This window comes from Aphis gossypii, chromosome 2 (genome assembly GCF_020184175.1).
Source record: "Aphis gossypii isolate Hap1 chromosome 2, ASM2018417v2, whole genome shotgun sequence".
NCBI classification, from domain to species: domain Eukaryota; kingdom Metazoa; phylum Arthropoda; class Insecta; order Hemiptera; family Aphididae; genus Aphis; species Aphis gossypii.
The window spans coordinates 62,341,926-62,358,392 of record NC_065531.1 but is presented as its reverse complement, the minus strand read 5'-3'; the positions used below and the strand labels follow the sequence as shown (position 1 = coordinate 62,358,392).

At 29.0% G+C, this 16,467-nt stretch overlaps 1 protein-coding gene across 3 annotated transcripts in view; it reads right to left on the bottom strand.

Moving 5' to 3' along the window:
- Positions 1-16,246, bottom strand: part of LOC114122971 (uncharacterized) — a 31,330-nt gene extending 15,084 nt beyond the window's left edge. The window contains exons 1-7 of one of the 3 annotated variants that reach the window (XM_050201133.1): positions 16,099-16,240; positions 6,186-6,357; positions 5,303-6,105; positions 5,065-5,216; positions 4,789-4,974; positions 3,837-3,938; positions 616-765 (exon numbers count right to left, since the gene is read on the bottom strand). In XM_050201133.1, coding sequence (XP_050057090.1) covers positions 616-765; positions 3,837-3,938; positions 4,789-4,974; positions 5,065-5,216; positions 5,303-5,363 — 651 coding nt within the window. In that variant the 5' untranslated portion in view covers positions 5,364-6,105; positions 6,186-6,357; positions 16,099-16,240. Of the gene's footprint in view, positions 1-615; positions 766-3,836; positions 3,939-4,788; positions 4,975-5,064; positions 5,217-5,302; positions 6,106-6,185; positions 6,358-16,098 lie in introns of those variants that run through there. The other 2 variants (XM_027985789.2, XM_027985790.2) reach the window with 2 other exon arrangements.
- Between the last annotated feature and the right edge of the window lie 221 nt (positions 16,247-16,467).

Sequence of the window (16,467 nt, the reverse complement as noted above, 5' to 3'; positions counted from 1 at the left end):
AAATACCTTCTATTCGTTTACACCCTCGTGTAAGGTCGCCGCGAAAGGCGTGTGGCGTTGACGGGGCGCGTTCGTCAATCGCATGTATATAGGTTATATATGTGACGGCACATATAGTTATAATAATATGTATATTATACGCGCGTGTATGCCAGGTGCTACGTAGGAGGTCCTTGATCAGCGCACTATTGTCTGCAGCGCCACCACGCGCCGCCGTGTACTTACAAAACGTATATAATATATTGTAATATGTGTATTATTTGTGTCGATTTTATTGTCGCGTACCGGACACGGTGGCTTACGAGTTTATTACGCATCGTAATAGGTAGGTCTATATAATAATGTACCGTATATATAGGTATTATAATATGGTATAATAATATTGTTTAATGTATCTGCGCAGCAACGAAAGGATTTTTCCTTTGAGACGAACGATCGAATGACGAATAGCACCGTATTATTGCCCCCGAATTCTGATAAAATTAAAATCTCCCCGTGTGTGCGTATATATATATATATATATATATGATACGATTTACCCATCAATATATGCTTAATATTATTATGACGTGCTTTTATTAACGCGTGATCGATGTTTAAATGTTAATAACTTACTGCGATAAGATGTTTGGATAGATCGTCTAACATTAGTTTTCTTATTGTGTAATTGGATACAAAATGTGTTTCGCTGAACTGTCGCATTTGTTCGAGCGTTACTGAAAAATTGTGCAATGAATCCCGTAGCACGGGCAAAAGTATAAACACCTAGAACAATATAACACTATAGATTAAAATTAAAAAAAAAAAAAAATGTTTAGTTAATGTAAAATTGTATATTTCATAATATTACTTATTATTTATTATTACTGTTATTAAATAACAAACTTTGTTCAATATAAATTTATTTCACAATCTGTAAATTTTTAAAACAAGCGAAAGTTGTATTAAATGAGTGATATTGTTTGCGCCAAGAAATCATCCATTGATGGAACTTCGTGGTTGAATATTTTAATTTAACAATAATGTACATTAAATAACAAAATCTCAGGATCCTTATAATTATAATAATATAATGTTGTTATTATAATATGATATTATGTAATGAATTCGAGTTGATGATTAAGATAAATTTTTCAAAATATAAGCCGTATAAACGATAATTTGTATAAGTATGTGAATAAAACTGATAAATTTATATTTTAATAGAATTTGATGAGTAATTTTTTAATTTTACGATCAAGTATCTTCTTTGTATTTAATTTATTTAATTACCTAATGATTAATGTATATAAGGTATGTAATATTACTATATACATTTCTCAAAGAAATAAATAAATAAACCATTTAGAATATTTATAAATACATTCGAAATATTTAAAAAAAAACAATACCTAATCACTTAACATTTTTTGAAATTTGATGACGTTTCGTCGTTGCATCAATCGACAATTATTAAGTAGAACAAAAATGACATTTTGTAAACGATGCGCAACACGCGTTACGACAGCATAATATATTATATATTATACTTTATCAACGTGTTTTGTTTACATTCATTATTAATATGTGGATCATTCTAGCGGTTACCAATTTTTTTATATCTGCGTACTACTTACACATTTTTATCCAATAACCCCCAAAAAACAAATACGTTATTTTATATGTACATGAAACATTTTATTATTGAAACTGCATGATAACTAAATTATAAGCATTTAACACACCAAAAGTTATATTATTATGTTAGTTTTTAATTTTAATTTTTATTAAAATGATCATTAAAAATTTCAAAAGGCATTAAAAATTGGACTTTATGTAAACAATTTTGAGTATTCTTATTCACTTCCAGCCAAAACTTTGATATATTCTTGGTTTTGAAAGTGCTTATTAAAGCAGAGGCGGTGCGGCAGTTTGGCTCTGCGGCGAGGCCAATAAACGATTATGGGCTAAAATAGCTTCATCAATTAGTCAGTTTCCATCAATTTTATGAGCAAATAAGGTCTAAAATGTCAAATGAGGAAATAATGTAACATTAACATAACCTATCATCAATTCTTTTTAGTTAATTGTTTGAAAGAGATATTTGATCTCTTTTGTAGTTTTATCTCCAAAAACGTATATCATGATTTCTATAAAATTAGTCATGCATTTCGATTATATCTGAAAGCTAACTCTCTGAAGAATGTAATCGGTTTTTTTTCTGTTTTCAGGCCTTGATTGAGGTTAACCTAACTTTTATTGATAAATTCATAATTTTATCCGAAATCGTTTTTTGGAAATTTCGCATTTAGGAACGGAGTATAATTTTTGAGTTGTAAATTGGTATCTAACTATCGTCAAACTTATGATTTAGTACGAGAAAAATGTTATAAAAATATAAAATATATGACATATAAAACGACTCGTTTAGTGACTAACCTATTCAATTTAATGAGGTAATAATTCATTTTTTTCCGTGCACACGTGTGGGTTAAAAAAATATGTTTATTGTAGTTTTTAGCTACTCTGGCACTCGTCGTCGTATCGAATATATATTACTTTCATGAATTAAGTGGAACAGTAATTTATTTATCCCATGACTTGTTAATAATCGTTGCCTCTAAATAGCTCACTGAAATTCCCACCCTACATAGTCGCAGCGTTGCCACACATTATGACCATCCACATACCACTAAACTTAATTTATAGACGATATTATTATGTATTAATGTATTGTTTTTTATTACTTATAATTTAGTAATACCGCATCATCGATAATGATGTCATTTGGATTTTACTGCTTCCTACTTCCGGTTCACAAGTATTTTTTTATCATCCCCACTCTCCGGCCTCTTCCTAACTTCATTAGGGCGGTCGCGATTTTATGACTCGAAACGTATTCACGTAAAATCAAAAACGAAAGGTATTTTTACGTAGATAAAGTTTCGAAAAACATTATTCCTAAATCACGAGAGTGTGATATTATAATATATTATTTGCTTATAACTATAAAGGTACAGGTACCGTTATATCTCATAAATTATAATATGTTATACAACCAAATCAGGTAAATAATTTCGAAATTAATTTCCACATCGTAACGCGGTCGTATACGTACTTCAGCTTGCAGGATAGAAAAATAATTTATTATATTTGTTGTACAGGATGTACGGATGTTTACCAGTCGATGGGATTTCGGATATACAAAATATCTTTCTAACAATGCCTCTTAACTTCGATATAAACATTCTTTTAATGTCTAAAATATAAATTATAATACTTATTGCATCGTAAAGTACCGTAGCGGTATTAACCATGTATACGGATGTTTATGTCTTATGTAATATAATATGTATCGGATAGCATGTGTTAGATTTTCGTTGGTCGTTATTATACTGTTATCAGTTGGCTGTCGATAGTAATTGTTTTAGTAAACTTTTTGTAAGCATGGAATATGCTTCAAATATTTTTTTGGACTATGAATCGAGTCTTTCAAAATGAGCTTTGTAATGTTCACATCATTGCTGCGCTATATAGATGTTTTTAAATATAATATTAAATTGCCATTATGTTACGTCGCTTACCTATGAACTAATAATATTAATAGATCAACCAATAAAATGGTTTTATGCTAAAATAGAATACACGCTAACGTATCACTCACAATATTTGTGATATATAATTGGTGTATATTTTCAATTCAAAGTCGAATACGTATAATAATAGATTCATGAAAAAAGAAAAAATGTAATGTTTTTTTTTTTCGATCCGAGTATTTACCTGCTTATAATAATATATAATATGATTTAACTGCGCATAATATGTAACGAACAACGATTTCAATCGATTATGCTCACCTTGGTGTCCTTGTCAAGCTTTTTGACGTGTTTCTTGTACCAAACCAGCGACTGAGAGGGCAACCACTCGTAATGATAATTTGTTTGCATCACGGTCTTTACCTGTAAAAGAGCAAACGTTATTAATTCACATTGTATTATCTTCGAATACATCGTCAACGGATTTTCGGACACAAAAAATAAAACAACCATGTTTTAACACGTCTTTTAACATTGATTTATTATATTTTGCAGTACGTTACACGGTTAAATATTTTCTATTTAAATATCCATGATAAAAATGTTGACACAACGCATTATATTATTATAATATGTTACGTTAATTTTCACATACGAATTTTAGAAATGTGTATTATGCATTTTTAGTTATTACTCGGGTCGGAGATATCCCAATACTGGAATTAAACACCTGTAGAGTAGTAGACAGATAGTAATATGAATATCATTCATTTCGGTTTTTTTTCTACTCGGCGCTGATAGTTTAAACGTTTCGTTTCGATTGTATTGTGTCTACGTGCTTAACTTGATGAGAGATAATAGCAAGTGCACTTAAAATCGCGTATTGATATGATGGTCAAATATGTTGGGCTCTGTAACTCTGAATGCATTGATTGATCTAATGCATTGACGTACAATATTGTTGAATATTTACTATTGTTTAATACATATCATAAAATTATTGACCTAGGACGCAATTATTTACACCAGACTTGATTTTTTGTTTTATGTGATGTTATTAAACATATTTATTGTTACGATAAACAAATAATTGGAAGTCTATAGGTCAAAGCAATAAACGTTAGATTAATCATAATGTTTCATTTTATCAGAAATTTAATTACCAATAAAAACGTACAGATTTTCAAATATTTTACAACAATGTAATAACGATATAATATCATTTATGTAATACATATTTCTGTTTGTCAGTCAATAGCTGTAATATACTTACATCCGAATAAAGTCGAGCAATTACTTCTCGATTATTTCGAAAATGGTTTCTAGCTACTTTTAGCTGCGTTCGCACTCGTTTCAGTATTTTGATGTCATTGTTTCTGTTCAAGTTTATCGGTTCTTCCGTAGGATTGCGGAATTTTGTAGACATGTATATCTCGTTGATTTTTGTGTTCGCGGCTATCTAAACAAGATGCAAGTGTTAGACATTGTACACGGAATGGTGAGAAATAATTCTAAAATAATAATAATAATATTGAAAATCGGTACTCACTAGAATATTACCACAGTGTCTTATGGTTAACGAGGTAATGGGAACGGTTGTCAGGTCTAAATCGTTATCTTTTGTAGCTGCTGGCATTGCTAAACAGACCAATAGCAATAGTGATACTCTAGTTTTAAGTTTTCGACCTATTTTACGACTGGCTGGAATATAAATAAAATTTTTAATTACTTTTATGACGAATTTGATGTATGACTGTTAACGATTTAAAAATTAGAAAGTTTTATACCATTCATATGGTCCCACGTATCAAAAATAGTCGATGCAAAGCGTTTAATGAAACGAGTCATTGAATCATTATAGTTGAACTTGAATATTATCAATGAATAGTAATCAAGGTATTTTTAATTATACAACAATTTTTCAAGATAATTAATAGATTACATTATAAATTTAAATATCTCACGTATATAAACAATGTAGTTTAAATTACATATCTATTTTAATATATTTTTTTTAGACTTAATATCATTTTGTATGTTAAATGTAATTTATTAATGCAGGTAAGTACATGGTCATACCGAGTTTGAAATCTGACTTTCAAGATTATTTAACTTTAAAAATGTTAAATTGTATATGGAGTGTATTAACAAAAACGTGTTTTAATTAAATTTTGCCTGGAATAATGGGTTTATATCACTTGTGTTTAAATAATTGAAGAAAAAAAATTGTTCGATAAAACATAATTTTTATTTTTTATTTTTTAAATCTGCATTCTTGACTATAGCTTTGGAAAATAACGTAATTACGATTAATATATATATATATATTTTATTTGTGCTTATGTCAGTAAATGCCTTCGCGTTTATTTAGGTGTTGAGTTGTCTACACTCGAACGTAACTGTTAAGCATAATATTATATAATATACAACCACTACTGTATACGAGTAATACCATCATGCATATAGCATAATATAATATAAATAGTGATAAATATATACATATTGCAGGGACATTAAACTGGAGACGATAGCCAGGTTTACGATCTAAAACGAAACCGTAAAAAGCAATAACAATGTAATGTATGATATTCTGTAAAAAAAAAAAAAAATAACAATAAAATCAAAAAATGACGGCGTTGTAGGATTGAATATTTTAAAAGCCAAAAATACGTTGCAGGACTCTTCGTCGACAATTCCGAATGTGAGGCCGTCCGACTTACACCCTCGATATGATTGCGTTGAAGTGAAATTTGTAGTTAATATACTGTTTGCCTTCGGATGTCGTGTTATATTGTAAAATATCGTATATTATAATACACCTTGATTTGTATACCCGTGTTACCTATGATAAAATTGTGACACGATTAGCAAGCATGCGCGTATTATAAGTACTACAGAATACACGGAAAAATAGACGTACGCGAACAAGCGGTCGGAATGGACCGGTCGAATCATATTATTATTGTTACAATAATATTAAAACTATATATTGTTATTATTATGTAGTCAACGATGTAATAAATTTGGCTCCGTACGAAGTACCTACCTATATATATTACGTATATAGTGGTTTTTTTTTATCACAAAATGTATTTATTTTACATCAATGATTGTATTTATAATGTATATTTTCGTTATAATTTTTTCATTTTAATTGTTATATACATGTTTAATATTATATTCCAAAGTTATTTAATAATATAATTCCGAACTTGTAGTTAACGAGTACATGTAATATTTATTTATTTAAGTATAAAAAGTATTTTTTTTGGATGGAGTAGGTAGAGTTCGTCTTAACATCTTAGTAAAAGAATCACTCAGTACAAACGCAAAGCCGTTCAAAACTCAACATATAATATACCATATACTATACTCTAAATATAAAGGATATACGCCTTACACTCATATACTATTGATTGTATAAAATTTTTAAATTTATATACTTTATAATAATAATTATAGGTTTTTATTTTTTTTATTTTCTACTAGTAATATTTCCGATAGTTTAGAAGGCTACTGATTTTAAATCGTAAGGCCGGTGTCATACTTGAGGATTTTCCACGGCGGAATTTTCGCAATATTGAAATTCATGTATTTAAATACTACTGGACACAATACAGCGGAATTTCCGCACGGAAAAAATAAAATCGCTACATGCCGCGATTTATCACGCGAGACGCGGAAATGTGTCAAACACACACACCCGAATCTTGTAAACGACCGTGTCGTCGATCGAATTGACTAGATAAGCCAGACGTATGAGCACGTGTAATGTGGAGGAGGCACATGACGGCTTATGCAAAATATACATCGACCGGACCCACATGATAATAATTATAATTTATAAAAATGATTTTACGGTATCGGTTTAGAATATTCTAAGTTATTTTTGTCAAAATCAATCGAGTATTGTTTTAGTATACACACCTCAATATATGATAGCTGTTATTCGAAATTTTAAATTTATATGGAATAAATCTACTAAATATTTATTTAGAAAAAAATTTAATTCAATACAGAGAATTATATTCAATCATAACTATTTTATTATCTGTAACGGTCAGAAACCCTATATACAAACAAAACAAAAAAATACGATCTTTTCGAATCGAAAAAAAAAATAAAATATATACGTTTAGTGAATAGAAATTCAGTTTCAATTTCTTTTCGAGTCTCAATAAATCAATTGATACAACTTTCATTGAAAATGATCCAGTTGTTTTTGAGTCAATTATAGAGGACAAAGAAAGAAAGTGTTATTTTTTTGTACCTACAAGCATGCTCAACTCTTTTTTCTTCAATAATGCAGTTTAATAACAAAACAATTCAAACATTTGGAAATATGATTTTTGAGAATTGTTTAAGGTTAGATTAAGGAAAAAATGTGACTGACTATGCTAAATAAATCACTCTATACATTGGTCATAGCTATATTACTGTGGGTAAAAGTTTAGACAGTTCCGGGGAATGTACGCCAATACGTTTTTCGTTTGTTTTTTACCGGTATGAAAAACGTCCCACTGCTCACGACATCTGCAGGAATCCATAAAAAGCGCGAATACGATCTATACTCCCGTATACGGATCTATATAAATTTGTAGAAAACACTGTGAACTCGTATAATTGTAATAATTTATAGAATAACGCGTGACGTGTGACGTGCGGGCCCTCGACCGATGAATAATGACCAAATCGCCTTCCTGCCGCAGCGCGAGACCATCAGACGACGCTATATTTTCCGGTACTATACATCCAATTAATTATTTCGGCCTGCCATCGACTGTGTTGGTACAATAATACTACTTACACATAAATTGGTATAGGGACACCCGCCGCGACCCTCGAGTCACGACCTATTTTGACAATAATAATAATAATATATGATAGTAGTAATTATATTATTATATGTGTCTATATTGTTTTGTCTTTTAGGCAGTCTCCACGGGTCAGACCAAAACCGAAGACGTTTTGGAGAATAGGTATCTTATATTTTACTATTTAATATTTATGTATAATGTATATTAAATAAGTATTACATAACTGTTACAAGATCAAGGTTCATTGCGTACCTGTCAAGTTATGATATATTACAATTTACAATAATACACAAACCATCATAGTGGGTAATAATAATTGAATGACTATTATATTATATAATATTATATAATTAAATATATTATAATAATATACATAATAATTAATAATTAATAATTACAGTTTCATATTATGTTCACTACGCGATACCCGTAAGTACATTTAAATTTAAAGTTCGGAGGCAGTCGGTTAGGTTAAGTCTCATGTGAAGTGCATTTAAAAAAATATTAACTCCTTCCTTTAAAATAAAGTTTACTACAGTATTATTTAACAAAATAAAAAAATACATTGTGGGATCTTTATTATAGTTCTATTTATATTAATAGTATGGCAAACATATTAATATTATTAGACTCATATTTTAGACAATATTCATAGCATAATAATATATAATATGATATACTTATAAACTGTTTTTCGCTAATTGTTTCATAATAACTATTGTTGTAACTTATTTCATTTTTATAAATAAATAATATTCTCAATCTTTCTGAAATATCTTTGAAGTGGTTTTAACTCATAAAGCTCGCTTTCTGTGTCCCATAACCTATGGTAATAACACCAATATATTATTATATTGATAATCTTTTCGACGGATTTTTTCAGCTAATGATATGGATACGTGAATCATTATAAATATTGATTATAGTGGGTGCATAAAAAACACAATAATAAGTAATATTATACATTGAATTTAGTCTGTACAAAGCGTATTTGTAAGTTATTTTTACTAATGTCGTTTGGTTTGGTTGTGACCATCCAGATTCTAGGACCAAGTCTTGGACAACAAATTCGGATATTTAATAATATATAGGATAACTAATTTAGAGCTAGTAAAGATTCGTATAAGTGTCTTAAAAGAATTAAAAATCAATACTCCAATTATTAAAACTTTCAAGTACCTAATAACGTAATAACTAATTAATTATTACTTTTTCAAAATTAAATTTGTATTTAACAAAAAAAAAAAAAAAAATAGAAAAATATTCTGTCTTAGTTTAACAATTCTAATAATAAAACTGGTAAAAAAATGTAAAAATGGAACTGTTTTTTAAAAATATTGTATTTATCGTAATGATTACAAATTGAGAAAAAAATTTAATTATATTATTAAAAACGTTAATGTTTTTTTGAGATATAACTGTTTACTCTAAAGAAAATAAAATCAAACTGTAATTATGTCAAAGAAGCACCCCACTAATACGATATATCACATTGAGAAGAGATACCTACCTATTTTTTTACCTCAATACTCAATAGTTTATTCGTTTATAACCAACCTATATATGTGTACGCGTGACTGTGCGAGCACACGAGGAAAATATTTGAAATGGATTTTTATTACACGTGACGTTGTTTTATACACACGTTCTGACGTTAGACACATAAAAACATACGGATCACACATTCATTATTATGTAGAAAATGGTGAATTAATTTTTATAGTATTTAAGCATAATTTTTTATATCTAAATTTGAAAACGCAATTACACGTTTAACCGCTAAATAAGTATTGTTTTTTTATAGAAAAAAAAGAAAATCAAGCTGATAACTTAATAAACGCTTGTAAAATATAAGGAACGATATTAGATCTATCGATTTCCACTGTACAAATATTATAAATATTTTAATTTTTAAGTTTATCAGTAAGTACCAAGTAGGTACCAATATATTTTTCTAATTTATTCAAAAGGGATATTACTCATATAATGTGGTTGATTTATTAAGATATTTTTTAACACGATAAACAACATTCTCCTTTTAATTACTGACGTAGAATCTGTCATAGGATTTAAAATTATTTTCATATTACACTATTATTATTATTTATTTATATATTTTAGACAAATACATAATATAGTATTGTAGTTAAATAAATTAAAATGTTATTCAAACGAATTAAAAGAATAAAAATTATTTTTATAAAATACAGCATTTATTAAATTTCCTTACTCAAATACCACATTAATAAATATTTAAAAAAATATCATAGTATAATACCTATACTCCAATGATTTAAAAAAATTCTTTATACGCATTATTTCGAGCAATACCTATTAATATATTAACTTAATACACAAACATAAGTACTTAGGTTCTCTAAAACCGAATACGTGGTATAGCTAGACTGACGTCTGGCTTAGTCTAAAACCTGAATATTTAATTGCCTCGAGTACTTACCTATCTAAAACTGTTTTATAGTTTATATCGATCATTCAAGCATTTGTAAATATTATAAATAATTGTTTGAATTAATAATTATAATAATTATAGATGTCCAATGTTATCACTATTTAAACGACTTTGGAAGGTGTAATCTTAATAAATGAGTGATCGAAATATAAAGATCACCCTAATATCCTGCATATTCACTTAAACGCGTTGTTGCCTACTTGCCTACAATGTCATTGCAGCGATGCTACCCCTCCCACCCCCCATAAAAAACATTTAAAACATATAACATTAGTGGTATAATTAAATAAAAATAATCGGAAATATTTAAAATGCATTTTTAATGTTGAGATGTTTTTATTCACCTCTAAACTCTCTCTAAAAACAAAGATTCTCTTGCTCAAATGCAGTTTTAAAATCAATCAAATTTAAAAATTTATAAATATCGATGAACAGTTATGAATAACTATTTTATCTAACAGTTAAATTAAAAAGAAAAATAATTTAAGTAAAATGTATCTTTTCTATTTTTTTAAATTTAAAAAAGTTTTTGTAGATAATGTATTTGTATAATATATTTTTATTACGACATTTTTAATGAATAGCTCACCAGTTACCATCTACTACTAAAAATTATAAATTTAAATTTTATAAAACAATAAAAATGTTAGTATATAAGACGTTTATTATTTATTATAACTTTATAAGTTAATGTATATAAATAAATTATATATATATATATATATATACATGCATGTGTGTGTGTGTGTGTGTGTGCAATGTATTAATGTATAGGTAGGTTTAGTTGTATTGAAGAATAATGTTTTGATATTTATCGTAATTATTTTTAGTCTTATATTAAATTATTTTCCTTCATTTTATAAAGAATAAACAAGGTAGATGTTGTGAAAATATAATAAACACAACACGCTTAATATATTCTAAGCAGTACGATGATTAATCATTCGTATATAGGCATATAGCATAAAATTCGGCGATTGATAATTGCTGTAAAAAACTAAAAAATCTACAAGTAGACAAATAATAAATAAGTTGTAGACAATGATACTATTATTCTAATAAAATATTTTTAAATAATTATATTCTCAAATATTATACTTATTGATTACGATTTCTTAATCATATAGATTTTTATAAAAACAAATAGAATTTTAGTTTGTATAACATAATAATATGTTAAAAACATTTTGCAATCTTTTGATAAAAATTAATTGATAACGCGCCAATAAAATATTGTAAGTTTTTGAAGCTAAAATATAATGTAGGTAGATGAAAAATAATTATGATAAATGTAAGAATACACATAGAATTTTTGTTGTTTAACGTTTAAATTTAAACACATTTAAGTGGATTATGTAATAAAATATATCAATAATATACAACATATTGTATGTATAACATAATATACTATGTTTTAAATACCGACGGAAATCTTAAACGCAAAGTGTGAATGATTTATGATGTAATCGTTGTCTGTTGCGATAGAAACGTTGAACTACACTAACATTTGGCAAAAATATAAACAATCTAAATATAGTGCACTAGCGGTTATTGCATGTAAAATATTATAAAAGTTCATTTAAATGATTTCAAACATCAAATTGACAATTAATTTAAACAAGACGAGTAAAGCGATTCACTCGTCTCGCACGATGATGAATAACGTCGGCGGGCAACGAACACAACCGGTGGCCGTGGCATTAATGGCGTTCATTAATAATAATAATATATTTTATACATGATATTATATGCTACCAATGCGCTGATCGCATACATCGATAATAATATTTGATATACATTTTACAATTATATGCACAATAATACATCGAACTTGTCATAGTGAAACTACGTACACAAATTTATGTGCACTTTATTCGGATCGAAATGATTTTGCAACACATTACTATAATAGTATTTAAAATTATACTTAGCTACACGACCCGCGCATTGGTTTATATCTTATAAGAACATGGAATATTTGCAGTACAAACATAGATATAATGTTATGCCTGATGATATTATGCGCTGGTCGAAAGAAACTACAAATAATCACTTTATTATATTATTTATCGATCGCAGACGATTTTTGCGGGCATAGGTATAAATCGTCTTACCACATTGCAACATTGCGTGTGCATGATCAAGAGCCAGAATGTCCGAAAAAAGTTACTATGAAAATAATAAATACATAATTATTGTAGTACTGCTTTCCTATATACTACGAGTATATGTTGCATTTCTGTTGTCCGCCGTTGACGATAAAATATTATACCTACCTACCTATATTACGTCCACGTGACCGCGTACACGAATTTTTTAGGTCATATTTCCAAATTATTTCGTAATTAAATTTTTCGCGATACTAAACGTTGTTTATTTATAGCTTCTGTCGATTTGGAGTTTGTGAAGTTATACAAATTTAAAATAAAAAAATGTTTACTTGACAACTTTTTGAACGATGGTGACTGATGTATACATATAGAAACATAATATACCATACGTTTACGTCTTATATCAATGATTATTAGATATACGCTTTAGTTGTGGCGATATTATGGATTTCGTGGTTTTGATTCTACGAAGTACCTAAATGTACCAGCAATCGTAATAAAGAAAATCGCAAGATTATACCATAGTATAATATATAGTTCCGTTCTGCAACGGCGTGTTTTTTTTGTTTCGTCATGATAATATTCACGGTTATGCGCGTCCGATTAACCCTAACTAGTCGAGGGTTCATCGTATCGAGCAGCAGTCGACAACGAAGTGTCCAATCTCGACGATTATTATAAAAACCGTAATGATATGTACTACGTGTGTGTGTGTGTGTCGATTTGTTTGTATACACACGCACACATATGTATATAATATACATAAAACAACGTTCAAACCTCTAACGCCGATCTGATAGCTGATTGTGTTTAGACTTCAAACACAAGACATAAATCGGCAGAAGAAGCCGAACGGACGTAGACGGGCGATCTTGAAATAATAATAATGATATAGGTAGTGTAAAATAAATAAAATAAAAAAGAAGAGAAAAACACCCAAATACATAGCTCCGGGGTGTTTTCGACCTGACCTCGATGTATATAACTCGTTTTAATAATAATAATAATAAAAAAAAAACGGTTTGAAAATTTTTTATTTTACGTGGGTACCTACGCATATTATATCACCGTAGCGAGGCGCGACGCGACGTCGATTGACAGTATATTATAATATTATACTTCTAATTAAATTAATTAAAATTATATAAGAACAATAATAATAACAATTTATTTAATTAGTAGAATAAAATTAAGGTTCACAAGAATGGGTTAAGTATACTGATACTGCACAGCATTGTCTATCACTAAGGATGAAATCCCAGTTTTGATAAACTAGTAGAATCTCTAAGAATTAATAATTATAAGAATTGAATATAAGTATAGTTGGTATGATCATCAGGAGGATGACACAATAATAATATTAAGTGATATTTTTATTTCTATATAGCTCTGGTTTGCAAGGTTGTTCCTGTTTATCAAAATTCATATTATTGTGAAATAAAAAATTAACAAATGGTACATTAAAAAAAATATATATATATATTATTTACTATACTTCTTAAATCTTCAATAGAAGTGTTGTAAGTCTACATTAATTATACTTAACTGGTTTATACTTTAGAGACCCTTTTCGAGATTTTTTTGAATGCTCAACCTAACCTGAACATACTGTTAGTGATTAATACATTTATTATCTACGTTGTCCCACAACTATTAGAGGGCGTTAGAAAAGTTAATGATTGATAAAAAACGATAAATTACAATGGGATCAATAGGGGTGATCTTTATCAAAAGCAGATATGATTACATCTCTCAGGGGGGCTTTGAGAAGATTCTCGAGCGAAAACGATATATTGATATTAGTTATCTACTCGTCGCTTAGCCGGCCAACCGTGGATCGACATAACTGCAATACATAGCCGATATGACCAATAAAAAGACAGTTTTACGAAGTTGTACCGATAAGACAGTGCGATGCATTCTAATAACGGATGGAAAATATTGTAATTGTTTGTTTTGGAAGATGTTGCTATTATAAAAAGTATCTATAAATCAAATAAATTTGTCTTTTATAAAAAAATTAAAAAATTAAAAATTTATCATCGATTTAAAAATCCAAAATGATGAAAAATTGATATTTTTCAAATTTTACAATATTATTATTGATACGAATCATATATAATATGTTTACGTTGGTCACCCCTGAAATATATTAATAGGTACATTATTGTTAGTAGAAATATCACAATCATCAACTATCAAAATATGATAGCTTTTTTGTGGTGTAAGTCTTTAGTGGGAAAATTATTCAGCTGCTTGGATGAACGTTTGAATCAAAAACACTGACGAACCTCACGGGGCTTAATTGTACGCGTATTTTACATCATCATAATTCATAATACCTATATGTCACTACGAGAATGTGATGAACAGTTGATTAAAATTAATAGTATATAACGTAAATATTAGGATAGGTGAATAGACATTTCTGTACGTATTTGATTTGGCGCAATTTTCTTTGTGCTGTATATGTTAAGTACCTGCTTTAAACTATACTACACGAAATTGAGGTAATCATTTTCGAACTTAAAAATAGTAATATTTGTATATATTTACGTTTGTATGTAATTTTATTTACACTATGATTATAATGTTATACAGAAAAAAACGTTAGATAATCATACATAAAGAGATTCCATAACTCAAATCAACATAAGTCAAAAAGACGCACATATGAACGCGGCACGCGTATACATTATAATGATATTATATAATATCGTTATACCTATTATATGCGGTGAATCGTTTATTCACATTTGTGAGCACAAGAATAGGAATACTGTAAACTACCACCAGTAGCGTGCTGAACGATTTTGAAACTCTATAGGCAATACCAAAAAAATCGAACACCCGCCCACTCGAGAATAAGGATTTTTACGGGTAGGATTTAGTATGAATATTTTTTTGCTATAGCAAATGAAAAAAATAAATAAATATTTTATTTTATCACGATGGATATTTAGTATGTTTTTGCATTTTTTTAAACACTTTATCACACATCTGTCTATATTAGGCTCGAGGCGTTTGCCCGAAAAGAAAAACCGCGTCTTCGGCACGCCACTGGGTTTACCATATAATACCTATTATGCCACTCGTACGATAATAATAATACATATTTTATACACGCGTGTCGTTATAATATCTAAACGGTTTTTAGTAAAAGTTATATTATGCGATCGTCTCACCTTTGAACACCATGTCGTCGTCGTCGGATCGTGTGCGGCGAGTCGGTGCATCGACCGCGCTGTCTACAGCCCATCGTGTCCGGCACTAGTAAATAAAAAGAACACACTGCGCACCGTCGTCGGCAGCGCGCACACACGGCGTGTCGCCGCCGCCGCCGCCGCTTTCCCCCCTACGACACCGCGCTGCGTACCCCCGCGGCCCCCGACGCACCCACAGCGTTGCGGTGCACCACTACCGCACATTTTGATGTACATAATATTATAATGATATACCTATGACGATTATCATTGTACGACTATACAGTACAACTACGACCGACACAAACACGCGTGCGCGATAATGATATCGTTAGGACTTGATAAAAAAAA